Source organism: Solanum pennellii, chromosome 2 (genome assembly GCF_001406875.1).
Source record: "Solanum pennellii chromosome 2, SPENNV200".
Taxonomy (NCBI): domain Eukaryota; kingdom Viridiplantae; phylum Streptophyta; class Magnoliopsida; order Solanales; family Solanaceae; genus Solanum; species Solanum pennellii.
In genome coordinates this window covers 47,392,727-47,406,059 of record NC_028638.1, presented here as the reverse complement: position 1 = coordinate 47,406,059, position 13,333 = coordinate 47,392,727, and the positions used below count along the sequence as shown (strand labels likewise).

Below are 13,333 nucleotides of genomic sequence, written 5' to 3'. Positions count from 1 at the left end.
AGACCCCCCCCCCCCAACTCAAAAGAAAGAATACTTAATAAAATAAAATTGTATATAACTGTCTAGTTGAGTTACTCATTGTGCAAAAAGGGTTTGGTTATATATTGAAAGCACATGCATCCAACCTTGTGTCTGTTATACTATTAACTCTTTTTTTTTTTTCTTCAATTAAATTTCTAAACAATGATTAAGATTGAGATTTTCCCCAGATGCTAAAAGTTAGGCTTTCCTATTATTATTTTTTATTATTTGGGTCTTCTTTTTCGTATTATTTATTATCGTCATTATTTTTTTTAATGGTTTTAATATATATTATAGTATTTGCATTTTATACTTAAGCGTAGGAGTTTTAAAAGTAACGTTTTTACTTTCACGAAGTAGGAATAATAAAATTGCATACATGTCACATCATTTTCAAATTAAACTCCACCTATGAAATTATCGTAAATATATTATTGTAATTGTATTACTAAAAGTTATATTAAGTTCTTCCCCATGGGCCATGACTATTTTTCTCACTAACTTTAGGTTTCATTTCATTTTATTTTTTTGTTTTCTGTTTCTTGTCCATACAGTATATCTTATAGAGTAAAGGGCACAATTTATTCATGTACTGTTTTAAATTTAGCAAGTTTACCTTTTTTCTTTCTTTTTAAATTGGGGGTAGGGGTGGGGCAAGGGGAAAACAGGAAGGAATTACGATGTAGGGAATCGAATCTTCACGGATAAGGTGAGAGTTCTGTAGATAGCCAACCAACTAAGTTTTCCTTCTATCAAATGCTAAGTCTAATTTTATTTTCGGCTTTCGGAAAAAATTTGATTTTTCTTTTTAATCCTAACGTCGAATCTAAAAGTAATTTTAAACATTTTTTTTAATGTCCTTTTTAAAATAATTTGAACACGTATAGTCTAGTTATTTCATATTGAGTCGTTTCATCAATAAAAATAATAAATATGAGATGATTTACTAATAACAAACAAATAAATAAACCAAAAATCTATCAGATAGCTCCGAAGAACAAAGACAAATAATCTATTTTATAAATTTGTTAATTAAGATTTGTTCATCATATTAAATTTAGGATAAAACTAATATATGTTGACATTACATAGCAAGTTCAAAGATATGTGGTTGTGATGTATGTTTGCAATATATAACTTGTTCTCATTTTTGGTATTCAGTATCAATTTATTGAAATTCACATTAAAAAAAATCTTAATTAAGAATTAAAAAATATTTACTATAGCTTAATAACTTTTAACTTTTTTTTATGTGTAATTGTGTATGACATATCAGTACTTATAGGAAAGAATAAATCGTCATTGTTATAAAAAAAGTTATCCTAAAAAGTCCTTATTGATGAAGTCAACATTTCTAGATTTAAATAATAGTAATTTACACCTAATATATGTAGTGTAGGTATATGAAAACTCACCAAACATTGACAACTAGTGATGCAAATTAAAAATAAAGAAATTAATGCCACTCAAAAAATATCATGCGATTAAAGATGGAGGCTTAAAATTCTTCAATCATTATTATCTACGGCTGAAAAAATCAATTATTATACCATTACTAGCTAGCTAGGCTACGTGCTTAATTCACTTCATAAAATTTGTGGGAAGTATTATCAACCATAAATTGTTTCAAAATGATTATGATTTTTTCAAACACTAAGATATGATATGAATAAATTAGATTTGCTAAAAGAATAAAACGCTTAAATATTAAATTCACCTTTATTAGGAAATGGGATTTTTTTTGTAAAAAAAAAAGAAAAAAAAATCTCAAGACAAAGTTAATGTAATAACATGTTCGATTAAACTTATAAGCTGATCAAATTAACATATAAAAATATTTTTTATTTTTATTTATCTATCTATTTCATAAACACAAAAAAATATTTATATATAAGTCAAATCAGTCATAAATTGATGACTCTTAAGTGATAGTTTTACAATTTATTTATACGTGATTTGAGTTGACCGAGCATTTTATGTTTTTATCCCTAGTATATTGTCTCTTCTTCAAAACATATAATTTGAACATGTGTAATTAAAAAAAATTGGTTCATACGAAAAAAAAAGTACAACTATTTAATTAAATATTTTAATATCCAAAACAAAAAAACAATATTAAATGTTTATCTGCTTTTTTTATCAACTCAAACGATGTCTAACAAAATTATATTCATAATTGATATTTCGAAAACTCATCCTATTTAATCATCCTACTAATTTATAGCATATGCTTTTACTTTAGCATCACCACTTTAATTCCTAGTTGACCTAACAATTGAAGTAGCACCACAACTAATTAGGAGTTACAAATCCACAAGAAAATTAAAGAAGAAATTATTCCAAATTGTAGCCATAAGAGATGGATAAGATGAAAGAAACAAAATTGTAGAGCAATTTTGGGGAATGGACATCACTAAAGATGATGATTTGATAGGAGGGTTTTTTATTTTATTTTTTTAAATATATTTTAAATAAATGTAATGTAGCTTTCTCTATAGAATTAGAATAGACCTTTTAAAAGCTATTGTCTCCCTAACTTCAAGAACCCCATGTTACTACCTACCTTCATTTATATTTTCATGTCTCCTTCAATATCCTCTTTTCTTTTTGCTACTACATTTAATTTTCTATTATTGGGGTTTTGACACGTAATATAAATTTATTTATTAGCTAGTTATCTTCATGTACTAGTTTGATTTTATGAATTTATATTTTTGTAGTAATAGAATCATGATAATCAAGTATTGTATCGACAATTTCAATTTATTTGACATTTAAATGTAATTGATATTGTTATTGGGAATTTCTTGACTCTTGATTCTGAATTTCTTCTTAAAACATATTGATTTTTTTTTTATGCTTGTTTTAATTTTTTTTTTTGATGTTGAAATATTTTGTCGACAAACTTTTTCATTGTTTGAACTTTTCTTCCAACTAAATACAATTAGAAAAAAGCATTTCAATTGTTGTGAAAATAATAATAATCTGACTTTTGAAACAAACATGTATTAGATTTTGTATAATTTTTAGAAATGTCATAGTGTATGCGAGCAAATTAGATTCTTATCTTTTTTAGTTTATAAAAATCTCTTCAAATTTGTGTCATCATGATCTATCTCATTCATTATTTTTGATATATTAGACAACTTGTCTATTGAGATTAAAAAGGAAAATAATTGTAAAATAAAATGTGAATTCCCTAAATAATATGTGATACATATATCTATTTTGTTGAGATATTTAGATATGAAAATAGACTAAAACTCATATATATCGAAAAAAAATTAACAACAAAAAATTTAAACAAAAAAAACCAACGATTATTCTATCGATTTTATGTCATATAAATAACTATAAGTTATAAAACATTATTGTGTATGTGTCAACAATAATATTTAATAATGTCTACAGTTACATAGCATTTTAGTTGAATAAGTTTTTGTGCATGTATCTGGTAATAAAGATAATAAAATCTGTAATAGTTATGTATAACTATGAATATGGTATATACTAATTTGTGTTTCAACATCAAAATAACATTTGAACACGATACACTATGCATGATAAAATTGTAATATATCATATATACCGTTGAAACTAAATCATTATATATTAATTAAAGAAACAAAAACAACTAGGTAAATCAAAAATCTGAATACATATGTATAAAAAGATGAACTACAATTTTTTTAAAAAAATTCAACTATTTGATCTATCGAAAGAAACAAATGATGAAGAAATCCTTCTACACTTTCTCCTTTCGTGTGTATCAATTTCCATAGCTTTTATTGCACTTTAAAACAAGGAAAATTGTATATAATAGCAAACTAATAATCTAAATTAAATGGAATAGCTAGGGTTTGATTTAATTGTGCTCCATAGCAAACATTAGCTATAATTTGCCAGCGTCTCTCTCCCAAAAATCTCGCTCGCCACTCTCCATTCTCGCTCGCCTCTCTCGCTTTATACACAGAAGTGTATAATTCTGTTTCTGTTTTGTATAAAGCGAGAGAAAATTGTATATACACATGCAAAAATGTATATCTTCGTGTTATACACTTAATTATACAATTTACAAACATTTTACTTCAAATATTGCAGAGAAAAAGGCCAACGAATTATACAATTGCGAATTATACAATTGCAGTGAAATACAATTTTCTCTAGCTTTATACAACAGAAGTGTATATATTGTGTTTCTGTTTTTGTATAAAGCGAGAAAAACATATATCTTCTTGCTATACACTTATAATTATGCAATATACATACATTTTAATTCGATTCAACTGTATGCAAAACAAATTATACAATTGCAGCGAAATAGGCCAGCGAATTATACAATTTAGGCCAGCGAATTATACAATTTAGGCCAGCGAATTATACAATTGTATATGTATAGCAAATTATACAGTTTTATGTTTGCTATGGAGCGCAATTATGCAAAGTTTGCTATAGCATACAAATATGAATTTTTTGTTTGCTATATGTGAAAGTTGCCCTTAAAACAATGACCCATATATCTCGATCCAAAGCCTTTACCGGAGCCACCCACAACTTAAACTTTTTCTTTTTTAAAAAAAATAGTCCATTTTGAAGTCGAAAATGCTTCCTTCTTCAACTAATTGAGTAACCACACAATACCAAAAGATGGAGCATTATCCATATGCATCAGAAATTTGTAGATGAAATACCTAAAACAAGATATTAAAAAAATCGATAACCGATGGACTGAAAAGAAAAAATGAATGAAAAAAGATGAAGATTAACTATCTTTTTAATAACTTGCAATTGATGAATTGGAGAACAAAAATATTTGAAATTCAGAAGTGGAGTGATGGAGATAATTCATTATCATAGAGTGATTTTAGGTGTGAAAAGGAAATTTTTTTATGATTAACTGTTTAGAGTGATGTATCTGAAAAAGTAAGAAAAATTGAAGAAAATATGAATTTTTGTAATTTATTAAATTGGTTGAGAATAAGAGAGAATAGGGTAAAAATGACGTATAGTAGGTAATTTTTCCAAGATTTTTTCTATGTTGGGTTTTCAGTAGTTATGAATAAGTTTTTTTGTTTATTTAATTAAACTTGTGTCTACTTAGATGAGAAATGGAAACTCTTTTCCCAAGGGCTACTATTGTAAGTTAATAATATCTAGTCTTGTGTAGGTAAAAGTTTCACGTTAGTTAAAAAATAGATTAATGGTATGTCACGTTAGTTGAATAATAGATTAGTAGTGTATTTTTATGGAATTGAGCAATTTTTTCATTACGAATTAACTTTTGAAATTGAACTAGATCAAATATCATATTTTTAAATCTTATTTTATAAAATAAAAATGTCAATGTTATTATCATTGTATTAATTTTGAATGGAGTTATTGGTGTTTGAACACATCCCCTATTTAGGGGAACATATTTAGGGACTTACTAGAGTTTCAACTACAGTATATAAGCATAATAATATAATATAATTATTAGAAACAAATTAACAATAACAAAAAGGATTATGATCAAATAAAAGATGACATGCAACTTGAAGTTGTCATAAAAAAAATTGAAAAGTCGTCTATAAACGAATTCTACTTTATATTATACATAATATATACAAATTGATATATTTCTGAAACTACTAAATAATACTGTCGCATAAAAAAAAAATACTACCCTTGACGCTTGTCCGCATATTAACACTAGATTTTCACTTTAATTTGTTATTTTTAACATATTAATAAAAGATAATTATTCTTTTTCATGTTTTTAATTTCAACATTAACTTGTTATTCTCCAATTCAATTTCAAGATTTAAATACTAAACATTAATTAATAAGAGTAGTGTGATAGAGTAATCATGTTAATAACACAATTTTTTTTTAATTTACTTTTCCAAAAACAAAAAGTACACTAAGGTAACTGGTTAAAATATAAGTGTATATGACGAAAAATATGTATTTGTATATACATTATTCTCTCATTTTTTACAAACATAAACACATCTTATACATTTGTATACCGAATAGGTAATTATATGCCAAAAATGGCTAATTATATACGAACCAGATAAAAAAAAAGAAGATATTTGCTGCAATTGCAAATAAATAAATTATAGTTATAATATTTTATTTGAATTAATAATTTATTATTTCATAAAATTTTCCACCAAATAAGTATCATAAAAATGTGAATATAAAAATGAATATATGATCCTACAAGACACATAGCAAAAAGAGAAATAGATCAATGTCGAGAATATTAGTAAATAATCATATTATAAACATAAAATAACAAAATATTGTTTAATATATTATGATTTCATCATATCCTATATATGTGTAGGCATCTAATACGCTCTATAAATGCGACATTGTGATGACTAAATGTGTTAATACTAAACAAAATTTCAAATCTATAATTTCTAAAGATAATATGCATACTTAAACTAAATATAGAACACAATTAATTAAAATTAATTGATCTACAAATGACATGAGTTAGTTGGTATTAAAACTTAACTTTTATATTATTTTTGTGTTAGGGTGCTCTATCTATATCACTTTAAAAGTACGAAGGTTTTAAAATTATTGATTAAAATTTATATAATTAATTAAAACATTAAATAATATACAAAATTGTCATATATTATTTCTCTAAAATTAATATTTAATTGTAAGGCTACTTAATATTTAAAAAAAAATTTCCTCTTACAATATATATTAAGATTCATTAATTAATAATTATCCTAATATGTCTCACCAGTCACCAATCACCATATAGTTTTATCTTACCATATATTTTAAGACTTATTAATTAATAAATCTCTTTATATATCTTAATTTCTCTTACCATATCTGATAAAAGGTATTAAAAGAATTACTTAAGAAGTAATAAAATATATGATAGAAGAATATATATTCTTAAAAAAAACAAGAAATCTTAATATGGTAATAGAAAAAATATATAATAAGACATCTTAGGAAAAATAATAATTAATAAGCCTCACAATATCTGGTAAAAAATTACATATTTTCATTATTTTGGCTTTTTTTATTGTATTTGAATTTTACATTTAGTTATAGAATACATTTTTTTTTTTGATTTCAAATCTGAGAAATGTGCCATAATGCAAGGAATCTTACACATTTTTTATTTATTTATTTGTAATTTACTTTCCAACAACAAAAATTACATTTAAGGTAATTTATTAAGTGCCTTCAGATATTTATTTATTTATTTGAAGCATATTTACAATTTTTAGTCTATAAATACATAAATTTCTCACATTTCTTCTTACATTTGGTTTTAATACTCTCTGGAAAAATAGCGATGAAAGGTCCAAGAAATAAAAGAATACAAGTTTTAGTATCTACTCCTACTGTTTCTCTTCCTACTCATCTTATTGCGAAATTTTTTACTTTTTTACCTATCAAGGATGCTATTTCTTCTTCTATTGTAGCAAAACCCTTTCTAAATTCATGGTTGTATTCTCGTAATATTTGTTTTGACAAAATTTTTAAATGGAAGTGTTACCTGACAGGTAGAGACGAGATTTCGATTATTGATAACATCATAAAAAGTCATTTGGGCGAAAAAGTAGATACTTTTCATCTTTTCATTCCTGCCCAGTCAAAGTACGATTTAAAGAAATGGATACAAATTCTGGCATCAAAGGGCCTAGAAGAGCTCGAGTTAGAAATGTCTAGCTATATTAATCGAACCACGAACTATAGAATCTAATTCTATCGACATTGACACTCTTCACGTTCTAAAATTGGCTAGTTGTGGCTTATCTCTATCTCCAAATTCAAAAAGCTTACGATTCTTAAAATCTCTTAGTCTGACTAAAGTTCAAGTCGTACCTCTTTTTATTAAAAATTTATTTATACATTGTGAGGTTCTTGAGTCTTTAGCTTTGTATAATTGTTCTTCAAATGATGATCTTACAATCAAAGGTTCGAACAAGTTTCGTACTCTTTTGATTAGTAATTGTTGTGACATAATTTTGATCACCGCAGATAATCAAAATATCAAAACATTTCATTATGATGGTCAGATTAACAAAATTAAATTTGTTAATCCAATCATATCAAAAGATGTGATATTAAATCTTGGTGTATCTATTAAATGTCTTCAACATATAAGTGAAAGGAATGATTTAATCGGAGTCTTAAGATATGTGCAAATTCTCTCGATTAACAATATTGTTCTTGAGGTAATTATCTAATGGTCGACATTTTTTTTATTATTTATGAATTTTAATTTCTATATACTGACAGCGTAAATATATCTTTTTTAAATTTGATTTAGGGACTTTCTCCTAAATATGTGGATTTTGAGTACATTAATATGGAGTTGTACCTTCCAAATTTGAAGGAGCTTCAAATAGTTAAACATGGGCTTAGCTTTATTAACCCATGTGACTTTATTTTCTTTGTTAAGAATTGCCCTCAAATTGAAAGACTATTTCTTGACGTAAGTGTTATTTTTTTTTTAAACTATTGTTTATTATTTGATTTGTGATATACTTGATGAAATAAAATTATGCAGTTGGGTGATTATGCTATGGAAGCTGGAAGCTACTGGAATTTAATTGCAAAGGAAAAATTTGAGAATTGTCAAATTGAATTTCCACAACTAAAGCTATTAAAGGTGACGAGGTTCAAGAAAGCTGTGCTTGACGAGAAATTGGTGAATTTCTTTTCGTCGCGTTCAAAATCGCTAGAGTCTTTGATTATTGTTTTAAAGAACAACTGTCCAGAAATTGAATTGAGTGATATTATTACAGTTTCAAACACAACAATTCTTTCTACGTACCGTCAGTATTTTGACAATAGTTGTGTGTTTCCTGAGCATGGAGAATTATAAAATGCAAAATTAAATTTAAATAGTTGTAGGAGGGGGGTTGGAGAAAATGCATGTATTTTAATTTCTCCTATGTATTTTTTTTTTAATTGGTTGATGGTGCAATATTATTGTTGTGATAAGAATATGTAGAAGGTTGAAGAAGATATATGTATTGCTGATTTTAAGTGGTATTTGTGAACTTTGAATTTCATGTATGAGCTTTTGTTATTTTTAATCAATTATATCATCCATTTTTGAGCTTTCAAATTTTGGTTATATCTTCTTTTTTTCGTTGCAATGGATATTTATTTATTTATTTAACAAACTAGGTGAACCATTACAAATGAATTGTTAGCACCTTTTACTATTATGTGTTCAATCATATACTAACATCTATATATATAACTACAAAGGAGTACAAAATACTTAGGTTAACAAGTTTTGTTAGATTCAAACTATTAGTTTTTCTACTAATATATCCTTCAAGTGTATTTAATTGCAAACTCTCTTAATTGTTTCGATGATGAAGATTTCATGAAAAACTTTACTTTCATTTATTGTGGCTTTTTTGGGTCTTTGAGTTGTTATTATAAGAGTCATCTTGTTGCTTTCTATGTTGAACTTGAAAAGTTTGTGTTTATCTTTTGTTTGACTCAGTTGAGCTTTGAGTCTTTTTTTCCCTAGTAATATATAGTATTAATTTCTCCTAAAATATGGTATGAGGTATTAGTAGATTTGATAATTAAGAAGTCATAAAATATATGGTAAGAGGTTTAGGGGAATTATAATTAAGAAATCTTAAATATATGATAAGGGTATTAGGAGAATAAAGAAGTTATAAAATCTATGATACAACATATTAGGAGAATTATTAATTAAGTAATCCTAAAACATATGGTAAGTAAAAAAATATATTTTTAAAATCAAAAAATATATGGTAAGAGAAAAAATATATGATAAGTTATATTAGGAGAATCAATAACTAAGATCCTAAATATATGATAAGATATATATTAAAAGAATTAATCAATTAATTATTAATGAAGTCATATAATATATGGCAAGAGTTATTACTTATTAGGAGAAATTATAATTAAGAAGTACTAAAATATATGTCAAGACTTAAAAGAGAGTTTAGGAGAACAAATAATTAAGAAGTTATAAAATATGTAGTAAGAGAATTAGAAGAATTACCAATTAAATCCTAATATATATGATAAGAAGAAAATATTTAAAAAATCATGGCATCCTTTATATTATGGAGTATTTATTTGTCATAAGTAGTTGTGTTGTATTATTTATTATGTTCATATAATATTAGTTTGATTTTTTTTAACCTTATTGTTTAGAGTGTGTTTTCATGTATTAATAGTAGAGTTGTTCATATTTTAGAATAAAAATATCATTCAAATAGATTAAATAAATCAATTTTATTTGAATTTGTTTTGATTTTAGATTTTTAAAAATCGATAATATTTTTTTTATTATGATTTTGTACGAAAAATTGAAGAACTAATTAAATCGAACCAACAAATTATATACATATATTTTATTATTATACATACATGATACATTATTAAAAAAAAAAGATAAAGATCTTATAGATATTTTAATCAAAATTTATCTATAATTTAATTATGAAAGCAAAAATGCCTAAGATGAGAACATTTATCTTATTTATTTCATGTATACGAGTATCTATAACAATTATTTGTAGGACGGAAAAAGTCATTGCCTCTTCTTTGTAGGGAAAAAAGTGAACTTTTGAAGTTTTTTCATAGTAAATTCAATGATCCAAAGTTCTCTAATGTCAGTCATGCTAATTATTGTTCGCTTTGAATGAATTGTTATTACTTTTTTCACGTGTTGGATAAATTATTTTAATTTTTTTTTTGTATATGATTGATAACCGAATAACTAAATCAAACCGATAATAACCAAACCAATAAAGATATATTTGATTTGTTTTCGATACTTTAAAACCGATTAAGTTGATTTGATGTTAATTTGGATTTTGATCAATTTAACTGATCCGAACCAACCCCTAAATACTGCTGATTAATAATAATATAATTTTGACTTTTAATATTAATTATAAAATTTTGTCTATAATTATTAGTGTGATGATGAGTTATCATGTTTCTCTTTAAATACTTTTTTTTATTATCTTGAACCTTTTTTGTTACTTTTTGAAATTTTATATTTAATGATGTAATATACAACACAATAATTTAGAGTTAAAAACTAATTACAAAGTTTCCAAAGTACAAAATGGTTAGCAGATCAATTTATTTGTCTTTAGAAGTAAACACATTTTAATTTTCTTCTTTCAACGGGAAGTCCTGCATGATGCATTTGTTTTTCTCATGTGTTGTACCATTTCATCATTGTAAGTACAAAATACTCCAAAGTATATATTCTTTTTCTAAAATATTTAACCTATTCCTATTTGATTACTAATAACATGGATTAATCTACACCCTAGTTTCCTTATGTCCAGTTCTTTGTCCTTCTGTTACAATAATAAATAGTTTAAACACTTTTGGTCCCTGAATTAATTGTTAAATTTATTTTGATCTTCATAATATATATAACACTCAATATAATTAACCTTCAGTTTAAATGCACGTTATTATTTCCTTTAGTAGTAATTATATTGTATTTAAACTACTTTGAACAATATAACCTTAATAATACACGTGGTTCTAGAAATATGTGAATATTCACAAGCAAATGAACTACGTTTCAAGTAAATGAAAGTATTAAGGACTAAAATTTAAATTCACCGATAACAGAGGACCAAAAGTGCTATTAACCCAAAATTAAAAGTTAGGGGGAATTTGTACTACTTATACAGACAGAATAATACTACCAGTAGTAAAATTTCATAAAACTGAGCCAAACGTAACATTGATCAAAGATATCAAATATGGAAACAGAAGGAGGAAAAGGCAAAGGGAAAATGACAGAAATTGATGATATTGTTGAAGCATTGGGAGAAAGTTATGAAGGATTAGAAGATGTTCACATAGATATTTCAATGCTAGAGTATGATGATGACGATGACGATGATAATCAATGTGACAATAGAAGCAATGAAGTAAATCATGGCAATGCTGCTGCTGCTACTCCTAGAGAGTTGTTTTCGTCTTCATCGAATCGTCGCAATTTTCAAAGAAGAGCATCTCCCTTCGTATTGAAGATTTATGAAATGCTTGCTGATATTCAGTTCAAGTCCTTGATTTCATGGAGCAATAACGGGACCAGTTTCATTATCCATGATAATCATAAATTTGCTGTTGATGTTCTTCCCCGTTTCTTTCGACACAACAATATCTCTAGCTTCGTCTGTCAGCTCAACAGCTATGTGAGTATAGTGAATCTACTGATGTAACATTGCAAGTTACAAGTTATTATTGAGATTGTTATTTACAGTTTTTTTGTTTTTTTTAACAAATAGGGATTTAAGAAAGTGAGTTGGGATAAATTTGAGTTTCAGCATGATTGTTTTCAGAGAGGGAAAGGACAGTGGTTGAGGAATATAAAGAGGAAGATTAGTAAGTCCCAGATGAATGAGCAGTCAACGGAACGACAGGCTATAGATGAAACAGTTGCATTTACAATGGAGAAGGCGATTGAAGAAATTAGAGCAGAGCAAGTTACAATGAGGGAAGAAATTATGATGCTGCAACGGCAATTAGACGTATTAGAGAAGGAGATGGAAGACATTAATGAAGCTGGGAATAATATGTCCTCTAAGAAAGCCAAAATTTGCATGATCTTGTTCAACTCTTTATTTGCATGTACACGAGGGCTAGACAGCACTGAAGTTGCAGAGGAACAGGGTGGTGAGGTAGAAGATGGTGTTGAAAACAGCGGAAAGGGCAATCGAGGCAAAAAAAGGAAAATGCAAGTAGTAGAAGAGTTGGAGGGAGTTAATGAAGGGAGGAAGAAGGGCAATCCAGGCAAAGAAAGGAAAATGCAAGTAATAGAAGAGTTGGAGGGAGATAATGAAGGGAGGAAGAAGATCGCCGATGCTGCAGATTTTAAGACTGGTTCATATTTGGGGAGAATGCTCATGGATGAGATGAACTTGAATAATTTGGCTCAAGAGCAACCTGATAATTTCCTGGAGTCGGAGGAGCTGGCCGGAAGTTCAACTTTTTGGACTGATCATGTGGAAAAAATGGATCACAAGGCCATCTGTGGAGTTGATCCTGCCTTATCACAGTCGCAGGAAATCCCACTTTGAACCCTTACAATATATATGCTTTTTTGTGTGTGTGTTTCTGATTTAATTCGTTGTGCAGGAATAAGAAATCATGAGGTTACTAATAGCATGCTATGGAGTCTGGACACCAAGAAGAAGATGTCACAAAACTTTGTTTTCTTATCATTGTAGTTGTTACCAGTCTGTTACAGCTCCTAACTTTGATTCCTGCACGTTTTGTTTCTTCACTAGTTTGTTTTAGT

At 26.6% G+C, this 13,333-nt stretch overlaps 1 protein-coding gene across 1 annotated transcript; it reads left to right on the top strand.

Moving 5' to 3' along the window:
• The first annotated feature begins 11,660 nt into the window (after positions 1–11,660).
• Positions 11,661–13,112, top strand: LOC107010702 (heat stress transcription factor B-3-like). Its single transcript, XM_015209990.2, has 2 exons — positions 11,661–12,227; positions 12,321–13,112. Exons 1-2 carry the CDS (start codon positions 11,790–11,792, stop codon positions 13,110–13,112), a joined length of 1,230 nt encoding a protein of 409 aa, XP_015065476.1. The 5' UTR covers positions 11,661–11,789.
• The last annotated feature ends 221 nt before the right edge of the window (positions 13,113–13,333 follow it).

Coding starts and splice junctions, on each gene's coding strand:
- LOC107010702 (XM_015209990.2), top strand. CDS start 11,790: ATGGAAACAGAAGGAGGAAAAGGCAAAGGGAAAATGACAGAAATTGAT. Junction 12,228..12,320: donor TCTGTCAGCTCAACAGCTAT/GTGAGTATAGTG, acceptor TTTAACAAATAG/GGATTTAAGAAAGTGAGTTG.